The sequence below is a fragment of the Pelecanus crispus genome, chromosome Z, assembly GCF_030463565.1.
Source record: "Pelecanus crispus isolate bPelCri1 chromosome Z, bPelCri1.pri, whole genome shotgun sequence".
NCBI classification, from domain to species: Eukaryota; Metazoa; Chordata; class Aves; order Pelecaniformes; family Pelecanidae; genus Pelecanus; species Pelecanus crispus.
In genome coordinates this window covers 33,662,483-33,681,360 of record NC_134676.1, presented here as the reverse complement: position 1 = coordinate 33,681,360, position 18,878 = coordinate 33,662,483, and the positions used below count along the sequence as shown (strand labels likewise).

Genomic DNA, 18,878 nt, shown 5'->3' with positions numbered 1-18,878 from the left:
TTTTATTGTTGGTGGTGGGTTTTTTTGGTTTTAATGTGCTTATTGTAATAATTAATGTCTACTGCTACGTAGTGCTAACTGTATTTTTTGGCATTTATCTTTAGCCTTACCCAAACCTCCTGGAACACCTGTGGTGACAGAAAGCACAGCAACAAGCATAACATTGACTTGGGATTCTGGAAACCCTGAGCCAGTTTCTTACTACATAATCCAGCACAAACCCAAAAACTCAGACGAGCCATATAAAGAAATTGATGGGGTGGCCACAACACGCTATAGCGTGGCTGGCCTAAGCCCATATTCAGAGTATGAATTTCGGGTAGTTGCTGTAAATAACATTGGGCGAGGGCCACCCAGTGAGCCTGTGTCAACAAGGACTTCAGAGCAAGCACCTTCGAGTGCCCCACGCAATGTGCAGGCCCGTATGTTGAGCTCTACCACCATTTTGGTACAGTGGGAAGAACCTGAGGAACCTAATGGACAAATACAAGGTTACAGAGTTTATTACACCATGGACCCCACTCAACACGTCAACAGTTGGATGAAGCACAATGTGGCTGACAGCCATATTACCACTATTGGGAATCTGGTACCCCAGAAAACATACTCTGTGAAGGTTCTTGCTTTTACTTCTGTTGGGGATGGACCACTTTCTAGTGACATTCAAGTCATCACTCAAACAGGAGGTAAGCTAGCAATGAACAGAATTGGTGTGAAAAAAATTAAATACATGCAGAAATTTTGCAGAGAGAGAACTTGAGTTTAAAATGTTGAAAAAAACTTCCTCTCAAGGATAGCCAGTTTATTCAGGCAGCTTTTGCAGATAACCTTTTCTCAATTCCCCAGCACAAGTTATCATTGAAGAGTGGAAATTATCCCCTCACACTTTCATTTCTTTTTTCATCAGTCTCAGGAAGTTTAACTGAAGTCTCAGGGAGACCTTCATCCTGGAGGTGGCCAAATATTATGGCTTCCATTTGGCAGTGCTTTGTGCACCAAAAGTGTTTGCCAAGTAGTTCTTCACAGCTTTCTTTGAGCAACAACACACTTTCTTTGTGTTGGTGGGTTTTGTTTAGGTGGCATGTGGTTCCCTTATGCTACATCACTCTAGTGAATCTTGCTTTTGGGCATTTAAAGTGTATATGTACTCCATGTGTATTCAAATAGTTGGTAAGGTTCTGAAAACGCATAAAACATGAAAACATTAAAAAAACCAACAAACCTTTGTGTAGGTTCAAGCAAGCAGTTCTGCACACTTTGGATTTATAAATCAAATCTAAACTGCCCCTACAAAGTGCATACCACAAGGTCACCATTTTCTTATTTTACGTTTGCAGTTAGGTTGTTTTGTTTCTGTACAGGAGTTTTAGGTCCATGACTTAGTTTTATTAGCAAAGGACAAGCAAGCATAGTGAAAAACGCTGCCGAGAATTTTTATGAAATCAAAAGCGAGAAGCTCTGCAGAACACTGCAGAAAGTGTTTTATTGTAGCAATAAGAAATAAAAGCTCTCTGTCTAGTGGTTTAGAGAAAGCTGTATGAAGTATTACTGTAGGTCAGTGACTGCCTAGAAATATATGACTACTTAAATTTTTTAGTACTGCAAAGTCTCTCGTTGAAGAATTTAGCATCCCCCAATTTCTTAAAAAACATCTCTCTAAAGTGTAACTGAAGACAGTTACATTTCATCCACTTTTTAGTTCTGCATTTTACCCAATATGCATTTAACAAATAACAGAAATGGAGATACTGTCCTGGAACCTTTCTATGTATTGTGTTACACAAAGGTCTAGGTGTTACCTTTTGCAGTATCTCAGCCGAGAAGTTAGTAAATTAACTTCTTTAGACCATCTAGTGGTACATTAAAACATGTCTGTGCACATGCAAATGTAAATATGAACACCATAATGTAATTTTGGCAATTGTAACCTTTTTCAGGGACTAGTTTTTATATTGATGTCTCAGTTCTTTCTGAATCCATGTGCAAAAAGCTTTTAAAGGAGGTTTAGTGAGCTCCTCATCTGTGTTTTCACATACAACCATAAACCTTTTAGATGAGCAAGAGTTTGTCAGTGGCTTCCCCAGAGAAGGATGAAGCAATCAAAGTAACGAGCACTGAGGCTCAGCTGGACCAGCCCAAGTTACATTACTTGCTGAGGTCACTTCAGAAAAGCTCTGTTTATTAAAAACCTTTATAGAATTTGCCATTAAACGTGTGTGTCTGTTTCCGATTACTGTTGCAATCTGAAGAAATTATGACAAAGTTAACAGTGCAGGAGGGCTTCTCAATACATGTTTTCAACTTTGTAACAGAGTTGGCTTGACATTGTTTATTTGTGACTATGTTAAAAATCAAAAGAAAACCAAAAATGTGGCATAAGGGAGGCATTTTTAAGCACTGAGTGTTGTGCTTGAAATATGAACATTTTAAGTCATAAAAGAGAAACGTAGCTAAGAAAGTCTATTGCAGTTCTCCAATTCAGGGTATGTTTAAAAATAAAGATTCTTCCATCTTTCTATCCAGTAGTTTCTCTTCAGTGAACACTGCAGGATAAAATGCCCTCCTTGCCTTTCTCTTCCAGATTTGTTGTAATCTAAATCTGAATATGACTGTTTTGGTTTAAGTCTCTCTTAAGCTGAAACTCATCCAAATAAATATAGTGAATTATAAAGTGCCATTTAAAAACAGCAGAAATGGATTTAATGGAAACATAAGTAAAAGAGTAAAAATAGGAATGGGATGGTGATTATATTTTGATTGATTTTTTTTTTTCCTTTTTTGAAACAAATAAGCCTGTCATTCTAAATATGTAGCTTAACCCTTATGCTTACTTTAGGGATATTACAGTATATATAAAACAAAATCTGATAGACAGCTGTCACTTACAGGCTCTGTTAGCTTGGTTTCATCCAAAACTTTCCTCCCTTATCTGTATTCTGATCTCTGGAGAGAGATTATAAAAATACGATTTTTTTTTTTTTAAAAAAAAGTCTGTTTATGAGAATCCTTGCTTTCAGTACTTTCGAAGTACAGCAGAATTGTTCTTATGAAATGGCTGTATGAGTGGCTTTTCACTTTGCAGGTCAGCCAAAACTCTGCCAATAGTGAAAATTAGGTTTCTAATTCAAATATTAACTAGGAACATGTAGTTTGAGGGGAAGAAAAGGAAGCATTTTTCAGGCAACCAAACATTAGAAAAAAAAGTTTTATGTTCAGTTTTGTGTTTCAGTATTCTGCTTACGCATTTTAAGGAAAAGCCATGTCCTGTCACGCTGTTGTTTTCAGCAGTGTTTTATTTACCGTAAAAGACACCATTTTAAGAAATTAAGTAATCATAAAACAGCTGTAGAGCTGAGCCTTTTGAATAAGGGAAGACCAATTCCAAAAGCTACACCTAAGGAAGTTCTTATTCTGCATTTTGGGTCAAAAGATTTGATTCTGATGAGGATGGAGTCAGGACCAGTATATTATTTAGGTGGATTGACTTACTAACAAATAAAGAGATATCAGTATAAGCTTTAATGTGATACTTCTTGTCCTTTTTCTTTACTTCACTAACAAACAAAAGCTCTGTTGGTTTGTCTCCATTTAGCTGCCCAGGACACACTTCTTATGTATCTTCTCATATTTCCTTTCTTTGCTTAAGCTGATCTGAAGCACACATACTCCCTGAGCAACATACTTTATTTAACCTGTGTGTACCAGGAAAATTCTTGAGCTTTAAACTGAATGTCTGGATTTGTTTTTGGTTTGGTTTTGCTTCATTTGGTTTGGGTTTAATGTGCAAAGAGAGGATAGCTATTGAAGGAATTCAGAGAATCCTGTTTTTATTCTGAGCTTAGGTAGAAAGAGGGGAGAGTGAGAGATACACGACTCTGGGAAATGAATGTGTACCTGTCAACATATGCTTCTTTAAACAAGAACTTACAATAGAAAACATATTGTTAATTTTAAACCAAGAATTGGCAGTGGTTTGAAGACTAAGGATTATTACAGTTATAAAAGGCTAATCTTTTGAACATATGGAAAAGGACAGTAATGCGAAGGTCAAATCTCTGACTTGCAGGGCACATAAACAAAGCCTTAACTTAAGGGAAGTGAGTTAATGGTTCTGGAGTTCCTATTGCAAAAGAAGATTAGAAATTCAGAGGAAGGGAGTCTAGCAAGAGAATACAGTTCTGTGTTGTAGCAAGCTATCTACTTTGCCAGACATTTCAAACCTTTTCATGAACACACGAACGGGGGAACCTCATGTCTCTGAAACTCCACAGTACTAGTCTCCTAGTGAAGCATTTCATGGAAATGGGCTTCCACAAGGGAAGGGTTGAGAGCATGCAGCTGGAAACTCAACTATGATGCAAGGAAACAGGTAGAAGGAGAATAATTTGGAGCTGAGGTGGGGTACAGGATGGTTTTTAAGTGACAAAATTCCCCTTAAGGAACATTCCTGGTCAGGTAGGAAAGGCTATTGCAGCTTTTGAATAACCCCTCTGCTCTCAAAGCACAGTTAAATTCTGTTAAGTGCCCCAGTCTCTGTGTTTACTTCATTTAAATGCTAACATGATGAGACCAATACTGAGGATCTTACCTTCACACAGTGATTTTCTAGCTTTTAATCTCCCTGTCTTTCTTCTGGTTAGAATACAAAATAGGGTATGGATATGGGATTTCTTTTTTAAGCTAATTTTTTTTCTAGTCCGTAATTCTGATTTTTGCAAATATGTGGATGAGCACTGGAAATGTGCACACATTACTTTTGTCACTGAACTTAAGTATGGAAGAATGCAGCCTGAAATAATTTTAAGACAACTCTACTTCTACATTGTAGAAATAGAGTGTAGACAGAATTACTCTGAAGAATAATTCGTCTCTTCACTGTGTTCACTAGTCATTCAGACAAGACTATAAAGACTCTGTCTTTAAGATTGACCAAGTGTTTATTTTATTCTGTGGGCTCCCTCAATGTCAGTTACACTTATTATTTTAAGAAAGTGATTTATGGATTTTTGGTTGTTTTTCACAAAATGTGCTGTGCTTTTTGGACATTTAAAATGTATTGTAGTTAATTATTTTGAATACTGTGGTTCTGTGTTAGATACTGCAGAACTACAACCCTCAGCTGTCTTCAGACTCAGTTGAAGAGATTATTTCTATTGTAGCAGAAAGACGGAGGAAGAGCAGGATGAACATATAATTAGTACATTACCTGTTTTATTTTGTAATTATATTCCATGAGAATTTGGTATTTCAAAAAGTGCAAGTATTTTTTTACAAAACAAAAACTCCAGAGCACATTAAGTCTTCTAAGAGCTTCTCTGTAGAGCTTCACGCTTCTTCCAGAGCAAGCAGAAGCATGAACTCTTGGTCCCTTTCAGTTCCCAACTAGTTGTAAATTCTCTTGATGATCTATTGACCTTTGCAAAACTGATTCCTAATTGAACTGATTGAGTTTTGCTCTAGATATGCATTTGACCCTAGCAATGTCCTGGGGCCCTTTCTAGCCTGGAGACTCTCCTCTCTTTCCAGCATCACTTGCAAACCCAGGACAGCCCTGGTGTGTTTTTCTGGTTACCTCAACCAGCTGAGGAGCTGTGGATGGAACTAAAGTGCCTTTCCAATTTGAGATCCCATTTTATGATTCTGTTCTGGGACTTGAATCAGGGACATAGAACCACATATGCAGGACAAGGTCCAGGAATCTGTGTTTGTTTCTGGTTATACAGCAATAAACATGGAGGACTAGACAAGCAAAGGTGTAGAACTTGGTATGAAGTTTTGAAAAGAGTAATTCTGGACTTCATTCTTTGTTTTGTCACTGAATTGTAGTGTTTCATTGTGTGTACTACCTAAGTTATGTCATGTTCACAAGCAAGAAATAAGAAAAGGTATACTCGGTGCGCAGGGAAATTACGGGTTTCACTGTACATTTGTAGGACACATTTACCTCAGAGCAGAAAAGACAGAAAAGACAATATTGAGAGACTGCCTCTGCAAAAAGATCCCATTCAGTGAGCAACCATATACAGCACTAATATGGAATGTTAGATTTGACCTGTGTAATTAAAAACACTTCAGCATGAGTGACAGGTCCACTCACATAGATTTTCCAGTTTCCCTAGGTTTTTCTGCCTCTGAAGGAGACGAGTACCTTCTGTCAGCTCCTGCAGCTTGACTTAGTTCCCATGTGCCAGTGAAGAATTTTTTGAACAGATGTTGTATGTTCTAGGCATAAATCCTAAATAATTTAAAAGTTACTGTTCCACGTTCCTATCTGGTACTTCTTCTTTGGATTAAGCCTTGGGTTCCCTACCAGATTTTATCAGCACTACAGTTTGTTTCTTTTCTGTTACTTTGTTTTTGTTTTCTTTCTTCTGCATCTTCTCTATCTGTTTGGAGTGATGCACATTTCCCTGTCACCTCTTTCTTCTGTCAGTGTTTTCAGCTTCAGAGTTGCCTAACTGTGGTTGAAAAATGTGAGGGGAGACTAGATTTTGCAGCAAGGTGTCATTTGGACAAACAGAATTTGGGAAAGTGTAATTAACCATCAACTTGTTTAACAAAATGATAAAGAATTGCAGACCTTAGACCATAAAGGGTTTTTTTTTAAAAGGAATACTTGGAGGATGAGGGTCTTAAAATGTGCAGAGACAAGAAATACCCTTCGTTGTCTATCTGCTGCCATATTTATCATAACAGATGGTACCAGCCTTCATATGAGTCGCTGCAGGGGCTCTGCCTTCCCAGGACAGGGCTTGCTGAACTCCATGGGGAACCATCGGCCTGTTTCTCCCCGGTCTCCAGCTCCCGCTTAACAGCAGCCTGGCCCTCGAGTGTGTCAGCTAGTCCCCCCGAGCCTGATGTCATCTGCAAACCTGGAATGTGTGCCTTCCATCCCCTCTTCCAGGTCATTGATAGAGATGTCAAAAACAAGATGGATAGCATGGCACAGATAACATAAGCTGCTATTTGACCTTCCATGACCAGGCAAAGGTGATTTTGTAACTCCAGCTGTGCTGCTCAGTTACTTTGCCGGAATAATTTTTTCCCCATGCTTTGACACACATTGCAGAAAATAATTTTTTCCACTGGTCAGTTTTACCAGTTTTTATCTTTTTGTCAGATGAAGCAAACAAAATGCCTACAGCCAGGTACCCACCCGAGTTTCATGAGATACACTTGGAACAACCTGTAGCAAAATAAACACTTCCAAGTAGCTGCCTAGACTCCAGATTTTATTAAGTTTTGGCAAGCCTTCGGTGGGGCTCCACATCTACTTTAAGTCATGTTCAACAGAAGGCAAACCTGCAGCTGTTGTCTCGTTGTTACTCAGAAGTGTTTTGAAGCAGCTAACCTAAAAATTTGTAATGTTCACCTAGGAAATGCATTTATACAACTGTGCTATAGATTTGCCAAGTTAAAGTTTGATCTAGTGGTATTTCAGAATCTATTCCAAAGTTAGGAATTATCCAGTTATCTGCTCTCTCACTCTTAATTTCAAATCCATTCAATTTTAAAAGGATAAAATTAAAGTATTTCTGTCAAAAATACTTTGTTGATATTTCCTGTAATTGCTCCCTGTGCTTTGTGATCTTTTCCCTTTTGCACTTTGCAGTACCCAGGAAGTGGTCTATTTTTACACCAGACATCTTAGAAAAATAGCTAATTACTCCTATCCTCTAGTCTTCCCGTAAAGAGACTTGGTCTCCTCTTCACCCTCACTCATCCCCTCAGAAATAGGCAACATCCTTCTACACCTTTCCTTTTCTATTTTGTCCTGTTTCTGAAGGAAAAAAAGTGAATGGTAGGGACTTTTAACCTCCACACAGGAGCTTGAATATGCACCTCATGTTGACGGGTTATCTGTCTGTTTAAAGGTTAGATATCAAACCTGCACCAGCGTACATGAGGACAGTGTTATCCTCAGAGTGACATTCTGTAGAAGTCTGGGGAAGATAAGAATTACAATCACAAATTATTTTTACTGTTTGCTCCATAGTGTTTTTAAGTCTTTTACTGTACAAAAGACACGTACTTGTAATGCTATAATAAAATTCTACCCCGAAAAATGATTGTGAAACAATCATTATTGTCACATCTTACTTGTCACACCTGTTCTCAACTATGTGCTAAGAAGTGCATCTCTTTTTTTTTTCTTAAAAAATAAGAGCATGGCACATTTTATTCTTGAAAAGCTAGAAATGCTGCGGAAGACCGTTTCATGGCTTATCAAGAACCCTGTTAACTGAAAGTAATGTTTTAGAACTTGCATGCCGAAATGAGTGTATACGTTCCAATGGCAGGGTTATATTTTGCTGTCTTTTTCCAGGCAACCTTACTATTTGCCATAGATTTGCAGAAGTAAATGAGGGTGACATTTAGTCTGGATAATTTCTGTGCCCATTACACAAGACATAACAACAGAGCATGTTCTTGCAATTAAAAAGTGTTGTTAATAGAAATTCAGCTATATTGGTAAAAATAGCTGTCATTAAAAGGGTAGAAATATGTCACTTATTGAGAACATTACTGAAGATCTCTTCAGTAGGTTATAACTTCTTCAGGTTACAAAAGCATTCGTTACTTAGGTGTCAAAGAGCAGGATGTGTTTAGTATCTTAGTTATTTAAGAGCTGTGTAAACCATTTTCAGATTTGGAAATGTGTGTAATGGTTTTAACACTTTCGTCTTGACTATTCCAGCCAACTAGCATAATACTAGCATAATACTAGCATTTCCCCATATACACACACATATACACATATACATATACATATACATATACATATACATATACATATACATATACATATTCACCATTTCACACACAGGTTATTAGATTGCTGGTATTCATCACCAGGTCTCTGTTCAATTGCATTTCAGTTCTGTGTGCATTATTTACACTAAGAAGGATTTATTTGAAATCCTTGATAATTTGTAATGTGTGAATTAAATATATCATTATTCTTTTTCTGAGCTCAGATTTGTTTATTTCATACTACAGTTAATCAGTTTGTTTAAGTTCAGTAAGTTCAATAAAAGTAACATTGTGTGAAATACTCAGCTAATACTTTAAAAGGTTTGAAAGATAAGTGTTGAACTAGCCAAATAAACAACTGGCAATACTGCTCAACTTTTTCATTAGTTCCTGGTCAGCCACTGAACTTCAAAGCAGAACCTGAGTCTGAAACAAGCATATTACTTTCCTGGACACCTCCACGCTCCGATACCATTTCCAGCTATGAACTGGTTTACAAAGATGGGGAGCATGGGGAGGAGGTAAGTGAAAAGACTATACATCTTTTTAAATACTCTTTAGTGAGTCAGGCATAAAATGGTGCAATGGTTTAGAATTGATGGATTAGTAACTTTCTCTAGTACAAATGCCTTGATGTTTATCAGTTTGTTAAAGCCAGCAGTCAGCCTAACAATAGACTGAGAGTGTCTGTAAAACAGCAGAAAATGCTGTGGATGGTTACCAGCTAGTGGAACTTTGCTCTTCTTTGCAACAAGTCATCTGTAGAAGTCACATCCAGTTTCAGACATTGATCATGTCTCTCCAAGTCTGTTCCTCTACAAAAGCTTGGAAGCAGAAGCATTTGGGGGCATGTTATGGAGTCACTAACATTTTTTGCACTTACACTTGGACTTTGAAGTCTATTTTCAGCCTTAGAGAATTTTTGTTTCTCTTTACCACCATGTGAGAGAGTTCTCAAGCTTCTCTAATTTTTCAATAATATTTGAGAAGAAAAGATGGGTTTTTTCTAAAGATAAAAACCTGCTATGGACTTTTTCTGTACCATTATTTCTTAAAGAATTTTCAGTTTGAGGGTCTCTGTTGTGTTAGTACTGTAGACTTTAGCATAAACTGTTCTGATATGGAAACCATGTGATATTGCCAGGTGTCCCAGACAAAAGAAAGAAGCCGTCAGTCTCAGAAGGCAGCAGGAGAGTGTCAGCCTCATTGATTTCTCCTGCATCATCAACTCATTGCTGATACTTCAACTGAGCTTATGTTTATGGTGCCTTCACACATATCCCGTGAATGCATAAGCTTATTTTGTGGAAGGGGGCTAGATCCGTATTTCACTCCAAATAGGATGCAGGCCCCTGCTTAATAAGTTACCCTTTGGAAGAATTTGCTTCTTTGTAACTTGAACGCAAATTTAACTACGAGGTTAAACCCAACATAACTTACATTATAAAACCCTGTAGTTCACTGTCATAAGAGGTAACTATAGGTAAGGCTTTGTTCATGTGTTATTGTGTGAAAATTGTGCGTACTTTGTACGCAGCTATTACTTCCTTAAACAGACAAACAGTATTTCTGGCTCTGAGTTTCACCCAGTAAGCTGTCAACTTTAAAAAATATTGTTCCTTAACGTGTGTTTGTTGAAAGTAATATATTAATTTTTGGTTTGGTTTAGTTTGGTTTTGTTCTGATTTATTTTCTTGAATTTAAATTTTTCTCAATGAGGTTATCATCAGAGTGTAAAAGCATTTCTTCTATATGCAACATATGGAATTCAGAGTCTCTGAATATTAATCAAGACATCCTCTTATTACCTACTTTTAGCAACGGGTTTCCACTGAACCTACTACGTCTTATCGCTTGCAAGGCTTAAGGCCAAACAGCTTGTATGTATTCCGTCTAGCTGCACGTTCTCCGCAAGGCCTGGGTGCTTCAACAGCAGAAATCTCAGCGAGAACCATGCAGTCAAGTAGGTGTCATTCCTTGCTAACTTTATTCCCTTGTCTTGTATTTCTCAAAGAGATTAATCTCAGTAGCCTAGAGATACAGCAACAGAGAAAGAAGCAAAATACAGCATTCACGGTGCTTAATACAGCAAAAGCATGCTTAAAATGTGTAGGTGTATTGTGATCAGCTTAATATATGAGTGGCTCTTACATAGTTTCAGAAAGAAACCCTGTAAATCAGTGTCTAAGGATACAATGTTATGCTGTCACCATAATATTTTATTTTATGTTATAATAGGATAAAGTGTTTTATCATGCAATAGATGTACATCAATAACAGTCCTCCACCCATAAAATTCCACCTGCCCAGTCTGCAAATTTCCTGTAATAGTAGGTTGTTCCTGAAGCACTTCCCTGAAGTACAAAAAATTTGTAGAGTGGACCAGGTTGAATATTTCACACTGTACCAAAAATTTCCTCATAACTGTTCTTCTATAGTAGCTAACCGTTCTGATTTTGTCAGATTTTTTTTAATCTAGGTCTTTTGTGATATTCGGTCATTTTTTACACCAGTAGAAAAATTGTTTTCTCACTGGATGCTTATGGAAACAATGTCATCACATTTGTCTGCAAATGAGGTGAAAAATTTCTCAGGGATTTATATATGCATTTTAAAATATTTAAATTAAGACTTAATTAAAACAATCAGATATTCAAGGATGATATCAGAAGTGCTGCTCTTGCCTGATAAGTTATGCCTTCCTGACAGTTTGCATTACACTGTGTCATTTTAAAACTTAGTGCAATTCTATTTGTATTTGGTTTAAATTACATGGCCTTTTCTTAAAGTAATATTATTCAAAACAGAAAATTCAGATTCTCAATTGATATGGAAGATTTTTAATTTGCAGTCATGACAGATGTGATTACACCATCATTCTTTGTTAGTGTTATATATTAATAGTAATTAGTGTGACTGGAGATACAGTGCTGCAGAACTTTAACCAAAGCTAAATGTGCTTCTGAAGCATTTATAAGGCATTTGCAATAAGCATAAAAGACCATTATATGACACAAGGCTAGTTTCAGGAATAGTGCTGAGGCACCTTCTAATTTTAGTAATCAAGAATCAATAATTCGATGAAGAAAAAGGTATTTATTTATTCTGGGAGCCATTTCAGCTATTTAGAATGCTCATTCTGTTATATTGGGTGAAGATTGCTTAGACTGTGCATACAAAAAAAAAAAAAAACATCTAGGGGCCAAGGTTGCATGTTCCATATATAAGCACATTGCCATTTTTCCTTTCTTGAACAGAAGAATATATTATGCTTTTTTCAGCCTTATGTCTTCAGATAGCAGGAAAACGCAATTGATTTCAGTGGGAAGACCCTGGTTATTTGCTGAAAAGATTGCAAAATCTTTTTTGCAAAAATTGTATATTTTAAGAAAAAAGTATATACATTAACAAAACTGGCTACACAAGTAGCCTAGAGATTATCCTTAGTTACATAAATGCAATATTTTGCATTTTCAGAATATAATGGATTAAAAATTAATAAACTTCTATGAGTTTATTAGCAATATTCATGAGAATACACTATTGCCTTTCATCTTGATTTCAGAGAAGGATGCTACAGGGATTTATTTCTTTACATATAAGATCCTTAAGGAACATTTTACTTGTATTTTACTTCCTGCACAAGTCGATGGTAGAAGGGGACCAACATGTTTGGAGTACTTGATTACTGAATTAGCGTAAAAAACCCTCAAGTAAATGTAATAATTGTCTTCTGTCCCCCCATCCTCCTCCTCTAGTTAATTGAAATGCTGGTACATTCCTTCCTGTTTTCCCTTCAGAAGAGCAGTGGACCATACTGAGTAAACAGCCATTGATCCCTGTAGAAGAGCTGTAGGGAACCGAAAGATACATGTGTAAATGCAATAGGTCACCGCGGGGTCCTAGACCTGCTCTGTTGCTTTAATTTTGTTTGATGTGCCTAGTATAAGTACCAGAAATCCATTTGTTTCTTTTTTCCCTTGAGAAATGGGAAGAAAACAGTAGGCACAAAAAAAAAAAAAAAAAGCACACCATAAAGATCTTGCACCCAAAATTTATGTTTTCCTTACAAGAGAGAAGGCAGAAATAGGAGAGGACTCCACATCCACTACTTCTGTCACTGAATTTGAACTACAGCTCCTTTTTTGGTGCTCTGAATGCTCTCAGTTAGTAAGCATAGACTTTGCTAAGCCAAAGTGCGTTTAAGCACATAAATGCATACCTAACTTTCAGTACTTGAACTGTCTCACTGAAAGCAATGGAATGACATACATGTTTAAATGCTCTGGAGCCCAGAAAAGATAAATATGCTAAGAAACTCTTTCGAGTACAGATCAGTAAAGGTGAGCACTTTTGCTCTCGAAGATTGGTGCTGGTGACGAGACAAAACAAAGTCAGAATCTTTCACCGTTCTGACGTGCTGAGCTTGTGAACTCTCTTTGTAAAATGAATACCTGCTTTCTTGACACGTTGTTTGGGGGTAGATTTTTCTTTTCCCCTATAGAAGTTACCTAAATTACTGGTAGCATTTAATTCTTTGCTAGCAAAGGTATCTCCAAGAGGAGTTAAAAAAATAAAACTGACAGCTGATCTAGGGTAAGTACAAGTTACAGTCAGAATCAACAAGCCTGTCACTTTTTCCTGGTAGGTAAATCTTTGACTAAGACTTTCTTCATCTTCTATTGCTGCATGCTCTTAGTATGTTGGCTACAATAAATGTTTCAGTAAAAGCTCTCCATTTAAATGTAATTTGAGGTTGACTTGTGCCAGGCAGACTCAGTTATAAAAAAAAAAGTGAAAAGATAGTAATTTGTTTATAAGAGTGGGGAGGCTACAAAAATAGCAATTTATGGAGCAATATCTAGCAATTACTGCAAGTTTTTAGGAGTTCTGTAAAAAGAGAATTTTTCTCAAAGAAAGTAAACCCGCTTGAAGGGGTTATGTCCAAATTTGTAAGTAAATACATGTCACTTGTAATTTAAAATATTGTAGCTTGCACTAATTGCAAGGATTATAAAAAGATAGATCAGTAGTCATAAAAGTGTCACATTTTTGTTTTATTTCAAGAAGAATTTTAATTACAGGTAGGTAATATTATTTTGAGGTTTCATTTTCATATATTTCCCCTACATCCTTTTTCACCATTTAATTGGTCTATTCATTTTCAGTTTCCTCATGTTAATAAGCCAAGGTGCACATGATTACCTGACGCTTTGCTTTTTTAAGTTTCTACTTTTTTTTGTTTATTTTTTATTTTAATTTGGTTGTCTTTTATTTATTTTTATTCTTTCTTTTGTTCATTTTTTTCAATCACTCCTATCCTTTCACTCAAATCCTCCTTTAACCCACTACTGAAATTAGAGCCATCAGCTCCTCCTCAAGACATTAGTTGCACAAGCCCCAGCTCCACTAGCATTTTGGTAAGTTGGAAGCCTCCACCGGTGGAAAAACAGAATGGCATTATCACTGAGTACTCCATCAAGTACATTGGGATTGATGGAGAAGATGTCAAGCCCCATGAAATTTTGGGAATTTCCTCGGACAGTACCCAATACCTTTTGGAACACCTGGAAAAATGGACTGAGTACCGGATCTCTGTGACTGCCCACACTGATGTTGGACCTGGCCCAGAGAGCTTAGCAGTATTGATTCGGACAGATGAAGATGGTATGTTGCCTCCACTACATCAGTTTGCGCCTCCATGACTCTCTGTCGATCTGCTGTCTTTTGTATAGCCTAACAGTATTTTTTCTGCTCCTCTTTTTTCCCAAATCACAGATGTTATCAGCCTTTGAGTTTTTTAATCAAAGACTTGTCCTTTCTACACCATTTTTATATTTGGTATTTTTATTTTTTTTAACAGAAAGTACCTTTTTGTGAGTGACATGAATCTGCTGCCCCTTTGAGCCCATAGATATCCTTCTTGCTCCTCCTTTAACATAAAAATAACTCTCAGGGGTTATCTTTCTGCCTTTTCCTTGATTTTACAGTCATTGTTATTTTTAAACACTTATGTCTATGAACTTTTTTTCAGGTTTTGTGGTTTTTGGTTTTTTTTTTAACTGCTTTCTTGTTCCATGTTGTGCTTTTTGATTTGGGTTTTTTTGGGTTGTGTTTTTTTTTTTTTTTGAGTTTTGCTTTTGATCTTGGAAAACTGATGCTCCACACATTTTCTTTTCTCCCATGCTTGAAAGTGACAGAAGACAGCCCTATTATCAGCCTCCTTTTTATACTACCAAAAAAAAAAAATTAAACAGAATTTAGCAAACAAAAATAAAGGAAATCTTTTTGAAATCTTTTGTGTTTTTATTATTAGTAGTGGTAGTATTATTTCAATGATTAAAATATCTCTTTGTACTATAATGCTTTGAATCTCAAAGCATCTTCCTTGGCTTTTGTACATTTTTACATGTTTTTGTATTTCTCTAATACTCTTTTTTCTTCCATTTTTTGCATCAGTCATGTTTTTTGATCTTTTCACTGAAAGGTAGAGCAGATTTGGTTGAGCATTTTCATTTGTTGAACAATTTGTATTCTTCAAAGAAAACATAGTGAGTCTGCCCTTTTAAAAAAAAGCAAAAGACATGGGTGGGACAGGTGCCTGTAATTCTCTTCTGTCCAATGATGTTGTTCCAGTTCCTAGTGGTCCTCCTCGCAAAGTCGAGGTAGAGGCTGTCAACTCTACTGCTGTTAAAGTGTCATGGCGCTCACCTGTACCCAATAAGCAGCATGGTCAGATCCGAGGATACCAGGTCCACTATGTGAAGATGGAAAATGGAGAGCCAAAGGGTCAGCCCATGCTGAAGGACATCATGCTGGCTGATGCACAGGTAATTAGGGCATTTTATGTTCTTTTCTATGCCACAGTGAAAACATTTTGTGTACCAGAGAGCTGCCTTTTCTTTCTGTATTTTAGCCTATCAGCTAACATATTTTATCTCTATTTTAACAACTTTTTTTCCAGAATATTTATGTTTAAAGGTTCTTGGGCCAAGTCTAGGTACCCTTTTCTGCATAGATGTGCAACTAAATGCTAAGCTGTGTCATTCTGCTGGCTCCCTTAAACCTGGAGACTTCACCCTATACCTACACTCTGAAGTTTTAAAGCGTCAGGGGGATCTGAGCCAGGTCGTAGTCAGTGTAGCAAACTGTGCACTGCCTGATCCACCCACCTGATAATTCTTTGTTTCAGTGGAGAACCTAGAGTCATTAGAATCCTGTGTTAGCCCATTATTACAGTGTTTCTGTCATTAGCATGTGTCCACCTCACCACGCATTTCGCAGGAAATTAATTTGTTAGTGCAACTTTAGAAATCACCAAGGTATTTATACTTGTCATTATTTATATCAATAACTGTGCAATAAAATGAGGCACTTAGTTAAAATAGGTATGGGGTTACTTATATTGCAAATTTTCCCATCTGTTTTATAAATTATGAGACATGATGAAAACAAAAGCCTGGTCACATCGAATTTAAAAAGCTTCTAAAAACAGGATTTTACTGATTGGGATACACTAGTGCTCTGTAAAACTGAAGATTCCCAAAGCTCCTGGTACTGGAGGAATCATCCTACATTGAAACTATTACCAGGAACAGACCTCTCACTGCTAGCTCTCAATTTATGACTGGAATGGCTAGAAATTATAATTATCAACCTAGCATAAAGTAAAGAGTTAAATTTGCCTCTTAAGCATTTTATGTGAATAAATAAATGTTTTTTGGTTTCTTTTGTTTCTTCTTCCAGTCTTAGTTCTAAATTTCAGCTCTGCAGATACCTTTATGGAGAATAGGTCTCCTGCACCTGCATTTTGCTGATGACCCTGTTCTCAAAGTATTGTCTCTGTTCCTGGAGGTCTTTGTTGCAGTTTTACCTGCCAGTCTGTCTATCTATCTATACGTACTTACTTATCACTTTTGAAAAACATGGTGTAATTACAGCTTAAATTCAGTGGAGGGAAAGATGGAAACAGGTGGGGAGGTGGGAAGGGAAGGTGAAAGGGGGGGAGGAGATGGAAAAGGAGATGCTGCTGTACTTTGGTTCTCCCATTCCTTGCACAGATTTTCACCGTCAACCTCTGTATGGTAGTAGTTTAAAATAATTTAAACACTAGAAGGTCAGAAATGGGAGACTAGATGAGATGCTGGAGCCCAAATATCATAAAGGCAGAAGTCATATTTCTTTTTTTCCCTGAGTTTGGCTTTAACCTGCCTGTTTGCCATTGGTTCACTCTGTATAGTCCCCTCTTTTCTCTTCCTGCCACTCCTTCCTGCCTATCATACACCTCTGATACATGTGATCAGGGCTTGTGCAGGTATGAAGACCTTGATGGTAAGAAATCAGTGTGGTTAGGTTTCAAGACTGAAAAATCCTACTATTAATTTAAACAAGGCATTGAATTAATTTAGGAAACTCAAGTATATAACCTAGTAACATGATTAAATAAACCAGGCAGCCTTTAATTCTGCCTTGGTAGCTTTTACTAATACAATCTATTATAAAATATTACTACATGGTACAAAAGGATTCATTACTTCTTTCACCTTTCAAGGAAAGAGAAGTGACTGTTTTTTAGGGAGAGCAGAAATGGAATTAAAAATGCCTGGCCTGATTTCATTAACCAAATTCTACATGATTCTACATGATTAATTCAAGTTGTACATGATTTTTCAGACATCTTCCACATTTATTTTACTCTTAAGAAGAAAACATTACCTCAACCAGGCTATAAATCTCTTCATTTCTTTTGTTTTTCCTTCCAACATTCTTTACTCTCAATCAGTGGGAATACGATGATACTACTGAACATGTGAGTAGTTTTTGACTGGCCAGAAAAACAGTGTGTGTTGGGTTTGGGATTTTTTTTTTTTTTCCTTTTTGCTTGTTTGCTTGTAGCCTGCTTTTACTTTTTGGGGTTTTCTTTGGTTTTCTTTTTCTTTGTCATTTGCACAAATGCATGCTCCTAACATCAAAGGTTTTTCCCTTATGGCACTTTTTTCCTTTTTTTTTTATCTTTTCCCAGGGACAGTGGGGGTTACTGTTGCTTGCTTGTTCTGGCATTTAGTATGATGCCAAAAATGTACAGAACTGCTTTGTGTTTTCTTCTTTTTGATGGCTGTCACTAACTTTGCTTCACAATTTCCTCTTTACAAGGTGTTAGAAAAAATAAAAAAAAAAGTGGTTCAGAGTTGTTTAGCAATAGTCAGATTTTTCTGTATTCATTGTAAGGTTTGTTTTTTTGGTTTTTTTTTTGTAGCTCAGAGTTGAAGTGAGCTGTGCTTTCTTTTGGTAATTTGATAAATGTATTTTGTATGCTATCAGGAAAGCCAAATGCCCTGTAGTGTTTATGCCTAAGTAATAGTGTTTGCTGTATCCAAATCACACTTTTAAATGACAACACTATATGCAATCATATCTCTTACACCATGAAGTACTATTTGTTTTAGATGAGGCTAATATCTTCCTCACTGTTTAAAAGGATGGAAATTTCTTTTTTGCCTTTTACAATTTTATTCTGTTCATATCAGGTGCAGTTTCCTTATGAAAGATTAGAAGTCTGTCTTACTGATTTTGGCCTCTAGGGTCAATTCAATTCTGAGATATAGTCTAAGGAAGGGGGAGGCCTATCGGTTTTTTTAACACATTTTTGTTTGAGCTATTTTGCCCACTCGTTCTGATCATTACCTTGTTATTTCTGTATTGCTAATAACTGACTGTAAATACAATGCTGAATTCTAATCACATCTGTACTAAGCTCGTACGCACTATGTTGAAAAATCTGTTTACTGTGGATAGTCTGACTCATAATTTTTATATTAATTTTTATGATTATTGCATTTGAGGCATGTGTGATTGCACATTTGCTGTTTATTCTAGATCCATAAATATACTCTCTGACTGGCAGCAGTGAAATTTAGTGTAAATCCATTCAGGCATGTGAAAATACAGAATTGTAGTCCAGTGGTTACAGACTGGGAGCTGATGAGTCAGGAACTTTGGTCCAGTCAGTTGCCTCCAAATACTGTCCTTTTATATTTGCATATAAAATTTATTTGTATCATGAATGTCAAGGCTTACGTTCCTCTGGCTGCCCTTACAGCATGAAATCAGTTTAATTCATTTCA

The 18,878-nt window shown here is 36.6% G+C and overlaps 1 protein-coding gene across 1 annotated transcript in view; it reads left to right on the top strand.

The window, feature by feature from the left end:
- PTPRD (protein tyrosine phosphatase receptor type D) overlaps positions 1-18,878 on the top strand; it is a 300,998-nt gene that overhangs the window by 163,233 nt on the left and 118,887 nt on the right. Inside the window, 6 exon segments of the mRNA XM_075726637.1 lie at positions 105-686; positions 9,142-9,275; positions 10,573-10,717; positions 14,116-14,421; positions 15,391-15,584; positions 17,537-17,563. Of these exon segments, the coding sequence (XP_075582752.1) occupies positions 105-686; positions 9,142-9,275; positions 10,573-10,717; positions 14,116-14,421; positions 15,391-15,584; positions 17,537-17,563 (1,388 nt within the window).